The sequence below is a fragment of the Oryzias latipes genome, chromosome 16 (assembly GCF_053564925.1).
Source record: "Oryzias latipes strain Hd-rR chromosome 16, Olatipes_Hd-rR_3.1".
NCBI classification, from domain to species: Eukaryota; Metazoa; Chordata; class Actinopteri; order Beloniformes; family Adrianichthyidae; genus Oryzias; species Oryzias latipes.
In genome coordinates this window covers 23,030,451-23,047,272 of record NC_136252.1, presented here as the reverse complement: position 1 = coordinate 23,047,272, position 16,822 = coordinate 23,030,451, and the positions used below count along the sequence as shown (strand labels likewise).

The following is a 16,822-nucleotide window of genomic DNA, read 5'->3' as shown; positions in this document are numbered from 1 at the left end:
GAAATCAACATATTTCTTATTAGTTTTTGAATCCTAATTTTAGAACTTATTACATTTAGTGTCATGATGTTAGTAACCTGCCACCTGGATAGACTGCTGAAGGTGTGTTTCTTCAAATGTCAACCTGTTTAGCGTGTTTGAACTTGACCTTTCCAGAGGACTAAAGAGATCCTGCAGCAACTATTCAAAAAACTCCTTAGCATAAATCTGTGACTTTCATCAGAAGGATCGACATCTTCATTACATGTTATCACTTCTAGCACTCACCCAAGCAGGCGGATCCGTTGATGTTTGGCTCATAACCTTCATCACAGACACATCCTCCAACGGGCACCATCCACTCCCCTTCAGCGTTGCAGTGCATGCGGGGCGGCGTGCCTCCCTGTGCTTTACTGTGAGGGACACATGTCCCAGTCACGGGCACCAGGGCAGTTGGCTCTGCACCCGAAGGGGTAGCTGGGTACGAGGCCAAGTAGAGGCTTGTATTTGGACAGCGCCGGTAGAAGATAGACACACCCATGAGGGAAACGCAAGCACCACTGTCAACAATGGCCAAAACGAATCTGAAGCAAAGGGAGCAAGAAGCATTCAAACCCTAAGAAATAAAACAACAAAAAACATAAGAAGACTTTTGTGAAGACATGATTACCCTTTGCGTGTAAGTGGAGCAAAGCTGCGGGTTTTAACGTTGATACGGCTGTATCTGTTGGGTTGGTACTGGTGAGGTGAACTAGGCTCCACTTTGGAAAAACTCTTATCTGCTGCAATTGTATCAATCTTTACCCAGCCTTCCCTTGTCTCTTTGTCCCCACTTGATGGCTTAAGTAGTGACAAGACAAACAGGAAGATAAAGAAATTTAGCGTCCTGAAAACCTTGTTTTTATTGGGAAGAAACATACCACAAGAGCTCCAACAGAATTGTAGAGTTGAAACTGACTTCATTTTCCTAAATAGTTAAATAGAAATATGAAAAGTAAGATAAAAGTTAAAATATTTCCTGACAGTCACTTGGTGGAATGGTTAGAGCTGCAAATGATGGAGATTTGTTATAAAAGTCCTCTTTTTCTCCTTTGCCTCTTTAGCATAAGTCTTTATTAGGGTTTGTTTGGAATTTTTAAAAAGCCTTTCAGGGAGAAACACATTTACGTGTTCATATATTGCATCCTTCTCTTCGAGGGTGTGACTGCTCATTGAGACTCACGAATAAAGACTCAGGCTCAGTAGTTTAAAACCCTCAGGAAAAAAAAAAGTTAAGGCTTGAATCTAGTCAGAAAATGTCATGAACAGCACTAAAAACATATATTAATTAGCGTTTTTGCATTTGATACTTATATGTAGATTTTAAACCATCAAAATTGAATGAAAATTATGTTTGTAATATATATCTCAGAAAATGTAATGTATTTTGTGACATATCTAACTGTTCTTCTTTGATTAACAAGTAATAAAATATGTGAATAATTGCTGGTAAGAGATAAAGAAGATGTTTTTGCTAAAGGATACAACTACAAGCTTTTTACAAAGAAACACAGAAAGGAATCCGTAAAAGACACCTAATTAAAACTACACCTGCAAATTGAACCATCATATTCTACCAAAAATAACATCTTCAAAGAAGCAAAAATGCTATTTCTTTCATGTAAAATTCCTCTTTGAAAGTATAAATAATTCATTTTAAGCCCTAACTGCACAATCTACGTTTCAGTATTTACTCTTATTCCTGGAAAAATTCACGGCAATTTTAGGGGGGCGTAAAAAACAGATTTAAAAAACAATTGTTAGGCAATAAATTTAGCTACTAACATTACACACATTACCTTTAAAGCCACATTACATTTTAGCCACACACCTAATAAAAAATGCCTAGACTGCCAAACTACTCTTGAATTTCTTCATCCTGTTTAAATGAATATAAAATGACCTTTTAAAAAAAATGTTGATTATCTTTTTATTCATAATCAGTTTAAAGTGACTAATATGCAAAAAAAAAAAAAGTTAAGAACAAAGTAAATATTCTCCCGAGTAGAATGGAAAATTAAGATTATCCCCTAATGTTTCCGTTAGTCATTATTTTAAAATTCTATAGGTTTTTGTTTATGATGTCCAGACGGCGTGTTCTGTGAAAGCAGCTTTGCTCCAGCCATCAGCCCTGCTCTGCTTCATGCAAGCTGAAGTGTAGCCGCAGGGATTCTTCCTCAGGGAAGTTTATCCGTGAAGACATTATCGCTGTGTGAACACTGAGCAAAGCCTGTTCTTTTAAACATGCACTACACAAAGGTCGAGTCACTCTGTAGCTGTGGCCTGCTGGGGAAAGCCTTGCGTTGCTAACCTTCACAGCAGTTAGAATAAACTTTCCTTTTCACTTTATTAATTTATTAATGCTCCAAAACTTGTCAAGTTTTCCTTCAACCTCAAACCTTTTTATTTAAAAACCACAGTTTCAAGCATGGCATCCCTCACCTCTGCCACCCAGGTCCTCATCAGCTCCCTTTGGGAGTCAGCCTGTTTGTAGTACAGGGTGAGTGTTTCTCGACAAGTGGGTGAAGGCGTCCGTAAGCTGGCGCAGTCTCGCACCGAGAAACGGAGAGTCACAAACACCCGTGGAGCGGAGTGGCGGTACAAGAACGGGGTCGCTAGCCAGTTGTCCTGCTGACGGGCGTTTTGGTTGACATTACAGACCTCAAAGGTTCGAATGAGCTTCCCCTTGTCGTCCAGGACGCTGACCTCATCCCACTGAAACATACAGGAAATACTTTAATAATGCATTGACAAAAGATAAACTACACAAATGCAGATGTTTCCAAGGGTTGATAGAAAAAAAAACCATTCTCTGTCACTGAGAAGTTTTTATGTTTCAAAGTTAATTTGTTAAATTGCAACTAATTATAAAGGTAAAGTTGAAATCTGGGTTTTTTTGTGACATAATTTCAAAAAGTATATAGAATAGAGCATTTTTAATGCTTTAGAGAAAGCTTTTGTTTTACAGCAATCACTTAAGTAGGTCATTTCTGTGCCGCACACCTGCACAATTGTCCTGTCTAATGAAAAATCCTGATTACAAACTCCTTAATTAAACCTCTGAAAGCCTTTCTCTCAATGGATGGAACATCACATTTTGCGGCACAATCAGTAGGGACCAAGAGAAAGGATGACTAATTGCTGAAAGTTTTTTCTTTCTGGTGAATTCTTGGGATCATTTTGTTTTTGTGTGGTCTTCCGCCTCGGCTGCAGCAGTCAGGTGCATGCATTTTGCTTGTGGTGCTGAACGCACTCGTGGGTGACATTTAACAAGCAGAAGACGCTGTACTAAAACACAACAGCGCTTTGGGCAACATGTCCAGCTAACATCGTCTCATGCTAACATCCAGAATTATAACAGGGTTGTTTTGTTGGCATAGAAACAAGAGACACAAGAGCCTTAACGTAAAAAAAAACGTTTTTTTTACCTTCAATTTTTGATTATTTGTGCCTTTAATTTTTCTTTTTTCATCAAAAACCCTGTAGTTCCTTTTTAGAATTAACCTCAGAATTGATTTTTAGACCCATTTTTAAGAAGCTCATAAAATAAAACCCAAAATTTAAAGAAGATATTGGCATTATTAGGTCAAGCTGTTATAGACCCACTCCAATTTTTGGTGTTTTAACGTTGTTCTAGTGGCATTTTTTGATGACGGATATATATATATATATATATATATTGTATATACATGAAAGCTTAAAATTACTTGTAAGAATCAGGAGCAGATAAAAAAAAAATGCCATATGAAAAAGCTCTCAGTTGCGACGTAGATACCACAATGAGTGGGCCAAAGTCTTACAACTCTGCTTCATTCATATGCATCCATTTGCAGACAAATAGATCCATGTACGTCTTTGTTTTCCTCATATGAGCTATCTGGCTAAAGACGGCTGGATAGCTCCAACATTGCTTGCCATTTTCATTGCACAGGAAATGTCAGTTGGGAGTTGTGAGGGGCTGTAAAACGAGAGTGTAAACAGATTGATGACAGGAAATGGGGGCGGGCTTATGCCACACCAACAGTCCTGCCCACAACTCAAAATTGAAAACGTACTGAACTCCTGCCGCTCTGCAGAAATTTTGTCCTAAAAACAACACGTTTTTTTTTTTTTTTGGACAAAACTGCAAAATCATAATTGAAAAAAAAAATACCCCACTGGGAAGGCTTTTGAAACAGATCAAAAGATGATTGGAGTGGGACTTTAAAGTAGCAGCAAAAGAATTCAGATATCAAAAAGTTTTCTGTGGTGATGTGTGTCTTGTTTTGCCCCTTAACCAGTTAACATATGTGCCTGAGACAAGTGCCTCGCTTTGCCAGCTGCTGCATTGCAGTAAATTGAGCAGAATTGGTTGCATTCTGAGCAATGCTGAGGACTCCTGGATGCAGTTTTAAAAGGCATGAGTCACAAATGAAGACAGCCGAGCATTCTGGACTGAAATAAAGACACTCATGAGCTGAAATGTCAGATGAGAGAAACATATGAATGTGGGCGCAGGTTTTAGTTTCACCAATTATGCAGTATGGTGCTTACAGAGATAAAACGCTCTGCTTTAAGCCTTGACTGACAAGCAAGCCCTTTACCGTTGTTATACAGAGGAATTATGTATTAGGTTTCATCATGTTTATTCTTCGTTCAACAATGGAAAGGGGACAAAGGGTCCCAGCACTGTCTGTGTGCATTTAGTGTCTGGGGCTGTGTGTGCCGCTGCATGTTTCAATGCTTTTTCTGTGTGATTGATGTGAAAAAGTTTGAAAAAAATTTTTGTTGGCTACGAAAAGAGACAAGATTATTAAATCAGAAAACTGACAGGAAGGTTTTAAGATGCTGTCAGACAGTTTTTTTTTTATTTTATTCCACCAGCACAAGTCTTGGGTGAGGGGTGGTAAACACTTTTGGAGCTTTATTCAGCTGGAGCTTGAAAAATCAAATGGCTGTCAGAGTTTGAGAAAATGTTGTATTATTGTAGGATTTCCAAAAAAAAAAAGAGGTCTTTGGACCTTAATTTATTACAACAAATGGAACTCACAGATATTAATGTCATAATGGATCCATAGAGGCAGCTTTTTTGACATTTCCTTGCATTTTTAAGATTTCTACTCTCATCTTAAACTTTATGCTTGCCCTCCTTCACCCCTACTGGTTCATTGCTTCACCCAATCTCCCTTGTCTCATTATTCCAAAGAGGGAAAAAAAATTGGGACAAATTCGGGAGGAGGGGTGCATGAATCGTTGAAAGAAAAAAAAAACACAGACTACTCTTTGTGATTTAATTTAAACTGAAAAGCCGGACAGCCGCGCAGGCTCTTCAGTGACAGAGGGCAGGGAGGGGCAGGGCCTCTGACACTGCACATGAAGATGCATCCTGTAGAAGCAAGAAAAAGCCACGCACTCACATCCATTTTGGACTTATGTACCCAACGGAAAGAATTCAGCCAAAACATCAACAACTGCTGTGATCAAACACCCAGAAGAAGTTGGAGAAACAGGAAGATGAAGGGATCAAGGGTGGGATTTTTTTGAGCGAAGGGAGGAAAGATGTTAAAAATGAAAGAGACAGAAGCAACAAAAGAAAATCCCCAAAAAAGCAGCTGGACAGACGGCTGTACAGGATATTCACAGACCTTAATGCAAAGGGCAAAAGACAGGATAAAAAAAAAAGGTGCACACATCATCCCACTTTCTCTCCCCCGTCATGTTCTGTCTTTCTACTTCTCTCAGCTCGGTGCTCCGGGTCAAATAACCATATCTCAGAACAACTTGTCATCCAGGGACCATGAAGATAAAAAAAATGCAAATGCGTGCTCTCGCAGATAGTTATTCCCTCACACACACAGAAACACACACAGACATGGGCAGCCTTCTATTAGCAGCTTTCATCATGGTTCATAAGATCCTAACACATACGAGGCCCTTTTTAATCAAACATCGTGCACAATTATGGCCCGATGCTTGAGGCCAAGCTGGGGTGATGATGGCAGAAGGTGCAGGGGAAGAGAAGGTAGAAGGTTAAATGACTGTGGAAGCTCAACAGACAGTTGAGACAGGGATTGCTATTGTGTGCAGAGGATGTCGTGCAAACATCAGTTGGTCGTGACTTTTTCACCGGGACCAACATTCGATTTATAAACAACGTACGCACAATCCGACAGCAGTGTTCTGACCTGGAAGACTGTTCTGCCGTTTCTCAAATGCCGCTTGACGGATGTTCTCAAAAGAGAAGATGTCTATGACGACAATGTATGTGTGTAATTATGAGCCATATTAGAAGTGAGGCATAATCAATTACAGATGAATGAATTTTACTGACCCAGAAGCTGACCCTCGCACAGTCACGCAAGCACTCACACCGGGTCCGGGAGTAACTGCCGTCCACACACATGCCCCCCCCCACACACACACACATACAGACCTGTGGTCTTTTTTAAGTTTGATGTCAATCTGATAACACTATGTTTCCCATAAGAGGATAAATAAAAAATAGGTTAAGAAGGGAGATTTAAAGGTTCAGTCTGAGCAGAATTATTCAAAAAAATTTTACATACAGGAGAGAAAATCCATGAAAAACAGAATAAAAACAAAAAAGAACTGAAGTTTTGAAGTTAGACTGCATAAACTTAATCTTAAGAAGGAAAAAAGACCCATTTTTCCAGAAAAACGGTCTTACTTTTTCTCTTGCAAGAAAAATAATATTTCCAAGAACATTTTTCAACAGTGTTTTTGCGGTTTACTCATTTCAAGTTTTTATTTTGTTTTTTAGCTTTTTTTTACTTGCAGGACACTCACTTGCAATTATCAACCCAAATAAAGATAACTATTATAAACAGCAGAAGCTTTCAATGAGACCCTGTTAAATGCTTCTTCTGTGGATCATCCATAGCAAATGATTTGATGGGGGTTTTAAAGTAATCAAGCACCCTCAAAGGTGGAGGACAACAGCTTGTTTTAAGATATATTAGCAACATTACAAAAACTACAGGGTTTCTTGTGTATTTAATAGAGTCAAATAGAAAATGTCCTCTATTTGAAACACATTGCTAAGAAAATGTAAAAATGTTTTTTTCTTAGAGTTATGAGGGTTGGTTGAATATTATCACATCACATCATCAGTACTCTTTTGTTCTGGGTCAGGATGTATGCTCTTCATCTGCTTCCAATGCCTTAATATCCAACAATCACACCCAACACCGTGCAGGCCCAAGAGATAACCACAGAACCTGGTCGGTGATGCCGTAACCCTTGTGCTATCCTAGGCACTTTAACATTGGGAGTTGGGTCATCTAGACCCACTAGACAGTGTGCTGAACCTTTTTTCTTCAATGATTTGTGATCTTCACTGGTGTCCATGGATTACATGAAATCTTTCCACCTTTGGCCACCTTTGTCATGGTAGGGAGAACACGTCAATGTAAGGGTGGGGTCATCTAAGATAGCACAAGGTTAAGCATGACTCCTGACTCCTGACCTGTTGCGTCATCCTTTTTGTGGATGAACTGTAGCGTATGCACATTTTGACTTCTGCTCTGCATTCAATGCAGATTTAAATGTCTCTCTATCTCCTTGCAATGTTTTTTTTTGAAGTTTCAGACTCTGAGTCTTAAGAAAACTTGGGTACAAACTAACAGCAATTTTTATCGTCCATTTTAAGAAAGGTTTCCTGACACAAAGGACAAAGTGATCAGCATTTACACAAAGCTGTCCTCAAATTCATTACAACTATTTTCATTGACTAAATCATTTATGAGATACAATGTTTGTTTCCCCCAAAGTTGGTTTCAATTTATAAATGCTTAAGTTAGAAGTGTTTGTTTGCAGAAATGGCAGTATTATCATCTGCTGTTTCAGCAACAGATTATCCTGTCTCTGAATTCCTTTTTGGTTTTTCTGTTATGGTGGAAAAGGCCTTTCATGACAGCAATTGGAACATTAGTGTCATATTGGTCACCTCTGAAAGCTGTGCAGTATGACACCTCTCCTTTTCAAAGAAACACAAAATGTTTGCTTGCCAGGACAAAGATTGTCTGTGTGCATCACACACACAGACAACTAACAAGCAATGCTTTCATATAGAATTACGATAAATGTCTGGGATTTTTCTGAATACATTTTTTGGGGCAAATTTCTTGCAGTTTCTCAGCGTAGGTTAGATCGCCTCCTATTGTTGCAGATCAAATCTTCTCCAACTGTAGTCACAGACTTTTTAGGGTGTCTCAAACGTGTCAACTTGTTCTCAGTGTGGCTTTTATAAATAAAATAAGTACAACTATTTGAGAGCCTGTCCGATTGTTAGTAATGGGTTAAAAAAAATTGACTCATTTTAGGCTGTTGTATAACACTGACATTGATGTCGATCTCCTGTTTCTGACACACATCAGGTAAGTTTGATTAGAGCCCTGATTTCAACAGGAATCTGTTCATGCATTACCAGTTCAGAGGAAATACAATCATTTTTTGTTTTTTCCTCTCTCAATTTTGTTATTTTGCTGTGATTTCCAATTTACCAAATGACCTTTACTGCCACAGAGCTTTTCATTTTAGTTCAAAATAAGCACACAAATCATTCCTAAGAATCATTTAAAAGAAATCTTAGTTCCTGAATTTGAAAACAGCCTAAAATACCCAAAATACCACGTTTTAATGTTTAAAGCTTTAATGTTAAAGACGTTGTGTTTTTGTTGTTTAAAAAAGTTCCAAATTAATAATGAATATCTGTTGTATTCATTTAGGTTAAAGAATTGGATGGTAGTGTATCACTACCAAGATAGTTAAATCTCCTATGCTTGAACCATGTATTAACATACGTCAAAGAGAAAGTTTATGCCTTCCCTTAAATTCCGTCATATTTCTCAAACAAAGTGATTGTAATTCAACCTCTACTGCATAATCATCTGCTTATTGAGTGTAACAAATTTTTTGAGCTGCTTTCCATTTGACTTTTTCACTCCCTGCTTACCCCTGTGTCTGGATAGGTGGTCCAGCCCAGCTCTGAGGTATTCTCCGTTGTGTCCAGCAGCATCACTGAGAGGCAAAAAGAGACAGAGGCAAGGCATGAGAATGCAGGTTGTTGACAGTTGGATTTTGTTGACTGTTGACTGACAATTTACTTAAGAAACAGAGTAAGAGCCAAGAGCAGAATCGGATGCTGAAACACTGATTGTAATATCCAATGAGGTTCCTTTAGTTTTTCTTTATACTAAATTGAAATAGTGATGTCTTTCAAAACTAATATTCCGATTTCAAAGCTGCTGTCCGCTTGGTTTTTAATTAAGTGGCCTGATGCCTCTCTTCGTGTGGCTCAAAGGGGAACCCTCTTCATTTTGCGTGGGTGACACGCTCCTCTTCTCCTAAAAGTTTTAACACATATATTTGCTCTTTTCCTCTGATCCGCAGTGAAAGCAGGGGAATGTCACATCGCTTTTATGTTGAAGTGTGTTTTTCCGTAATTTGCTTTTGGGTTTAAGTGCTTTAAAGAGCGCACGGGTGTAGGAAACACACACACACACACTCATGAAGTCCCTTCACTGCAGAGTGCTGCATACTGACACATGGCAGCTTCCCACACAGAACCGAAGCCCTTGAATTTTCCATTAGTATTCCAAAACTGTGGTGACTGCTGTTCCTTCAGTCTGGCACAGCCTGCACCACGAGCTGAACGCAAGCCAAAGTTTGTCATGCTCATAGAGGCGGGAAACACATCAGACCTCACGTCTAGATGCCTGCACAGATGGAGTTAGTGGAGAAAAAACATCAAGTACCTCAAGACAGGTGGGAAGCAGAAAACCTACCTCTGTTGACAAATAAATAATTCCTGGTATTGTCATCATATTTTCATGCCTTCGTTTTTTATTTTAGTGTGAGCTGGTTATCTGTGAGAGACAAGCACTCCCTCTAAAAGCTGCTCAAAGAGCAACAGAATAATAGCATCTTCATGATCAGCATGCGCGGTTTGAAGAGGGGATTTGAAGTGATATCACGGCCCATCCAGAGCAGCAGTGATTTGAAGAGAAAGGACACATTTCCATCCGTTTCTATCGCTGTCTGAAACACAAAGACAAGCTTGGAATTCTGCTGCCTGCTTTCGACAATCAAACATGATTAATTTTGTGGCTTTTGAGACAAATCGCCCTCAGTTCCCTGTTCTCCAACAGTTGATATGTTTTTAGGATTACACTCACAGATGGAGATTCTGCAAATCTGTCCTTCATGCCTTCGTTCCCAGTCTGTCTGTCTTTTTGACTGAAGTCACATATTTTCCATGTAAATCTTTCAGGATTGGAAAGGATAGGAATTGTCTCAGGAGAAAGGAACACGTGGAAAGTGACAGAACAGAACAGCTTCAGAACAGTTTTCTGTTTGGCGTGCATGTGACACAAAGCAGAACTGCAAAGTTTATGAGCGTCAGACTAAACCCACCCAAGCAGCATCCTATTCGTGACACTTTTTCTCTTTGATTTAAGAAAGCAAAGCAAGCTGTGTCTGGTGGCATGAAAGGAATTACTGTAGTGGTTTGTAAGCTCTGAATACTCATTAGCATTTTTGCATGAGCCACAACCCCTTACGTAGCATCCACTGTGACCTTATTCCGTGTCATCCTATTTATATCAGATCGAATAGAGCACACAAATGCAGTAAGCGTGTCTGTGTTTATTTGTTTAAGTGAAATGCAAATGAAAAAACAAATTTGCTTGACATTGATGTAAACGTTTTTTTTTTTTTTTTGGTGCTCCAATCCAGTGCATCAGAAGGAATGATCTGAGAGTTTGTACTTTTCTCATTGTGTGACACAAGCAGGCTGAAAAATTCACTGCGACATCTTAAGGTAAGCACTGAGAACTGCCCACTCTTTAAGGATCAGCTCAAACTGGGGAAACCTAACTCCTCTGCACCAGGCAACCAAATGAACAAAAGAAAGGGACATTTACTGGCAGGTCAGCCTGGTATTAAAAGCCCCTTTATTTAACTCCCAGAGAGCCCCTACCTTGCACAAGGAGAGCGCCCACAGCATCTCCTTTGACTGAAGGGCCGAAAACACTCAAAGTTTTTCCCTGACAGTTTGAGAAAGTGCTGAGTCTGCAATCTGAACTTGAGTGCTGAGTTAATGGACGGCGACCTCTCCTTTCTTTCTCCACTCTGGCTCACACTCTGCCTGGTACTTTTTTTCCATCCGGTCCCCTGTCCCTCTCATCGGCTGCTTCTTCCCATGTGTGTATTATTCATCTGGGGAGTGACCGCAGAGTTTGGCATCCCTCTACATCAGAAAACAACAAAAAAAGACATACGCTCTGGTCCATTTTTAATAGACCCAATGGAGATCTGATGTTCATTTGGAAAGTAGGTCTGGGTACCACTATCCAACAACTAAATCAATTCTAACTGTAAAGTTCATGATTTCCATTAAAAGTTAATGTAAGTGTCAAATTTTCTTTTATAATTAAAATTGTTTAGTTTGAAAAAAAGTCGAAAACAGAAGAAAAACAATTTTCCCTATGGTTAGTGATTTAAACTGATCAAATGTGGAGTTTTCAAAAATAAAAGAATGATTCCTTGCATTAGAAACTAACAGAAAAGATCATTTTATCTGATATTGTTTTGGAAGAGAAGCAAGTTATAGATTTTCTAAGAAAAGATTGAAATCATTGGCTTTTTTGAACCCAATTCTACTGGAAACATATTGGCGTCTAAATAAAAGTAAAATAAAGAAAAGAAAAGAAGAACAGGAAAATTATATTTATAACATAAATATTCATTGTGTTGGTAGATATGAATCTGTTTCCTCCCTGCTGTAGGTGGAAAAGCTTTTTCCTCTTGTTGCTGGGGTCACCTGCAGGAGCACGTCACACTTTTCAGTGCTAAGTTAGGTAACTCCATCTTCTGCTGTCTTTCTCCAATATTCTTTGCCATTTCCGTGTGGCAGTGCATTCTCCCACACTCCAGCACTAAGTCGTTGTTCATGTTGCGCTTCTTGACACCAAGTACTTTAAAGAACACCTTTCCAAGCTCCCTCACAAGCTCAAGGAAGCAGCTTTTGGTTGTTAATATTAAAAAAAACCCTGAGAAGTGTGAATGTGAACCACACCCTGACACCACAGGAAACAAAACTGCATTGTCAAGAGGAGCACACAAACTCTACACTGCTCTCGGGAACACACATTTCAGCGACCACTTGCAATGAAAAGTCTAAGTTAAACGTGGGTATGTGCACATACAAAACTCTGGAGTTTATACGCATGTTTTTACAACCGTTTTCAGGCTCTACATACAGGAACGTCCATGAACTCTCCTGGAAAGTGAGACCAGGTTGAACGTCGACCAGTCAGGGACTTGAATTTGGTAGCGAGATTTAGATGGCATTTCTTGTCACTCATGGAAGTACCAACGGTTTGAAAATTGGTCGTGAAGGAGAAATGAATATTTGTGGTTTATGCCTTCTATGACACCAAGTCTTTCATATATCAGAATAGAGCTGTGAAAGAAAAACCCTGAAGCAAGATTTGCACCGCTTTGACATTTTGCACCAAGCTTCTTCCAACTGTAGGTGGCAGACAGTAGAAAAAGAAAAAGGGCCTCTCCCTGCTTGTCCAGTGTGAACACCATATGCCAAACGCATGTTTTTGAACGTCACATGCCAAAAGGGAAAGTAGCTTTTGAACAAAGTGGCTGCAAGCATTTTTACACTGAGGTCAGATTCTGCTGTCTTTGCCCGATCTTTCAACCCGTCCCCACCCTTTCTCTGCCTCAGACGCTCCCGCCCCACAGACTGTCATCTGAGGACAAGGCTAACAGTACAAACAACCACAGAAGGAGCGAAACGCCAAGACAGGAGGGAGAAGAGACGGGGATTAACATGACACCAGAAATAAGCATGTGGTGAAGGGAGTCATCAAAGCTTCACAGCAGTTAAGCCAACGAAAGTGCAGATTCAACAAACAGAATTTTAGACCACGTGACATGACAGGAGGATGTCTGGATTGAGTCTCTGAGCAAGCAGCAACAGGTACAGATAAGAAGAGATTCCCCAAAAATCTGATCACCCACTGAGAACACAGCCTTCTCCCTGGATATCTCAAATGAATGCATTTAAAACTGTTTAAAAAGAACCCGAAGAGGAAGCTTTATTTTAAGGATGAGGTTTAAATGAAAGGGCTTATTTTCACATCTCTGGTTTGCAGACAGGTGATGTGAGGATTTTTTTGCAAGTCACACTTTTCTTCAGGCTTCCAAAGCAAAGCTGGAAAAAGTGACAGAATGGAGCCTCAAGAAATCAAGCACATGACCAAGACTTGGCCTAACACACTTAAAGCCCAGAGTTTGTGTCAAATTGATACAGTTTGATCAGTAAACCTGTCAAAGTGCTGATGCCTTGTCAAAGATCTCAGCAGCGTTCTTTAATCGTTGTATTTGACTGGAAGGTCAAAGGTGAACACAGAGGACTCCTAACTGACGTTGCTCTTTAGCAAATTAACCTCAAAAAGTTATAGTGTAGGAAGGAGTCCGTGGGATATTTTAGTCAACATTTAACGGTCCAAATCTACATTTTTTTTTAAATGTCACAGGCGTGGAAAAATTATTTGTAACCATCAACAAGCTACTTATTGCAGAATCAGCTGGGTGATCACTGTTGGGTTGGTTCATTCACAGAGGACTTCATCTTTGCATTGGGAGATAATGCAGGCTGCCATAGGTGGGTTTTAAGTTGAATAGCTTCACTGAAACTTTGTAAATAAGTAAAAGATATTTTTTTCAGCATAAACCATCATTGCTGAAACTGCAGTGCATAGACTAGAACGCTCCAGTTTCATATTTTCTTTGTAAATAGACTGTGAGAGTTGTATCAGATTTCAGATCTGGTTCTATTTTTCTTGGATTTCAGTTGAACCGTAAAAGTAATCTTGCAGTTTACTTTGATCACAGGATTGGATTGTTAAGGCCAACCGTGAAAGAAAAAGATATCTGTTTAAAAAAATAAAAATAAAGAAGACAGCCGTCAGCATTTGAATTTCAGTTTGGGTTGGTTGATTGATTGGTTCATTTTAAAGAAATTTCAGCAATAAAACAAAAGAAAAAGACAAGGAAAAAAATACATTGAATATATTTAGGTTATCACTTCATACATTGATCAGGAAATAAAAATTGATGCTTTCTTTTAGACAAATTACTGCCGCTCTGCAGAAACTATGTCCTAGAAAATGTCAGTTTTTAAAAATGTTGGCTAAAACAAGCATCATCATAATAAAAAGACCACTGGGAACGCTTTTGAAATTGATCAAAAGGTGATCGTAGTGGTACTTTATAGATATTAGCACTAATTTTCAATGTTTTAAAGACTATGTATGATCCAGGCAGTATTTTTGTTGGAATCTCCTCTTTAAGGAGAGGAGAGGACAAAAATGTGGAATTCGTTTCAGTGACATTTCTCAGCAGAGAAGCTGTCAGCACTCAGACTTTCCTGCTTTCTGTTTTGCTGGTACATGCACAATGCTAAGCAACAGCTTTAATTATGAAATCCAAAACCCAAAGCTACATTCCACAGTCATGGGCGTCCGTGCCATGCGCACAGTTTTCAGTTAAAAATCTGGCTGTAACCCTGTGCCTTTCTGTGCAGGTGACTCTTTCTGCTGCAACATCAAGTGACTCGGACAGAGAGCACTGGCTCACGGCTGCATGACAGCCTCAAGCTTTCTTCCTGCCAATGGCAGAGGTGTGATTCACGTTCAAGAAACATGACCTGATGTTTTTTTACAGTCCTTAGAAAATCTTGTTGTTGTTAAATTTACATGTGGTCTAAAAATAAACTCTTATAATAGATAGGTGTTTTAGTGATGAAGATGTCAGGCTTTTTTTCCCGTCAGCACAGGGTTTCTTCAACTCCATCCACCAAAGAGGAGGACGTTCTTTTCACTAACGTTATTGTCTCCAGCTGTGAAAAACATGCCTTTTGTTTTTTCTATGGTGATCTGACTAATTTACCATGTCCCAGAAGAGCAGCTTATTACACCAAGAGTACAAAGGGTAATCTGTTTAATTAATACCCAGTTAAAGCTGCAAACCAGTGATGACTTGAAGGACAATCCATGTGACCTTAAAGTGAGAAAAATAAACAAATCGTGGGACACCGGCTCTTTTTCTGAGCACATGCTGGTTTTAGGGGTAAAAAAATACAGTGAAAATAAAGCATTTGTATTTAAAAACAAAACATTAACTCCGTCTGCAATAATTTGATAATAACTTATTGTATTAAATCATCTGCCGGTAATTAAAAATTAATTTTCTGAAGACATTTTCTTATTTGGAGATACTTCCTTGTAAGACTTGTCATAACCAAAAGTCTCACCTAGAGCTGTTTAAGTGCACAAGTTCTTTTTGTCAATTTAATAATTTCTTAATCATCTATATGATAAGATTGTTGTTGTTATTTTTTTGCATTCTGAGCAACATTTAAAGTATGTTGTGATCCTGTGGTTTTGCTCTCATCCAGTGCCTTAGCCAACCTGCACCTCGTCAGCCACTCTACTGAAACCTCACATGGACCTGCAGCCGACACCAGACTAATATTCACCACTGGTAACAATATTGGCAAGTACGATCAGAGCTAAAGTGATTTTTATGTGTCCTAATCCCCCTGTTTCTCTGCCTGCCTGCCTGCCTGCCAGCCAATCTGTCTATCTGCCTGCCTGCCTGCCCGTCAGCCCTCCTGCCTGCCTGACTGCCTTCCTGTCTGTCTGCCTGCCTGCCTTTCAAAACTGCCATCCTCACCCTCTTCAAAATAAAACTTGTTACCCGGAAAGCCGTGTCCGCATTTGGATTCAACCTTCCACCCACCTGCCATAACAAAGTACCCTTCAATGCATTTTTGAAAGTGTGAGAACTTTTCAACTGTTTTGATTCAGTTCTAAACCAGCTTTTCTTTTTGGATGTTGACAATCATGTGAATGTTTTGTTTGCTTTAAAGGTTTGGTAGCATTTTCTTACTTCTGGAAAGAGATCTTCTGGCATTTTGCTCCCTTAATTACTGTAATATATCTTGTAAAAATGTAGTTAGTTAAAAGGGACAAATACTTGAATTGGAGCCAAATCAGAAACTTGTTAGTTAAAAACATGCTGACTCTTAAATTCACATTCAGTTTAACAACAAATCTAATTTGGCGTCAGGAGAACATTCTTGGCGCGTTTTAGGCAAAACCATCATTGCTGCTTAGTGCGTGTTTGTGGACCAGTCCCACATCCTAAAGTTGATTGGACAAAGTTACATTTTTCAACTCTTTTACAAATTGTTAAAATCCTAACTTGGAATTTTTAGGTGTATTTTCTGTTTAAAAAAAAAAAGATGTATTCTAACAAATTTTTCACAGTGCTTTTCCTATGTGATCATTTTTATATCTAAAATACAATATTCACTCAAAGGTTTGTTTCTCACTAAACTACAAATGCAAAAGGAATTAAAACAAATGAAAACATGTTCTGTTTTAAACAATCAGGACCAGACAGAAAAAATGCAGTTTAAAAAAGCTTGTAGTTGTTACATACAGACTACAATCAGTGGGCCACAATCTCTCTGCTTTGCTCCATTTTGATGCATTCACTTGCAGACAATTAGGTTTGGACAGTGGCTCAGGCAGTTGAGCAGCTCGGCCGATGGTCTATGGGTTGGCGGCTCAATCCCCAATCCCCCCAGTCAACTGTTGCTGTGTCTTTCGGCAAGACACTTCACCCTCACTGCCTCCAGTGTGACTCCACTGGTCTGTAAATGCGTATGAATGTCTTGGTCATGTTCAGAGGGGCTGTGGACACATTGAGTGTCTGGAAA

At 39.2% G+C, this 16,822-nt stretch overlaps 1 protein-coding gene across 1 annotated transcript in view; it reads right to left on the bottom strand.

Moving 5' to 3' along the window:
* The window catches only part of ephb6 (eph receptor B6), a 38,589-nt gene that overhangs the window by 19,668 nt on the left and 2,099 nt on the right, over positions 1-16,822 (bottom strand). Inside the window, exons 2-5 of the mRNA XM_011485415.4 lie at positions 8,972-9,036; positions 2,461-2,733; positions 650-819; positions 268-563 (exon numbers count right to left, since the gene is read on the bottom strand). Coding sequence (XP_011483717.2) covers positions 268-563; positions 650-819; positions 2,461-2,733; positions 8,972-9,036 — 804 coding nt within the window. The remainder of the gene's footprint in view (positions 1-267; positions 564-649; positions 820-2,460; positions 2,734-8,971; positions 9,037-16,822) is intronic.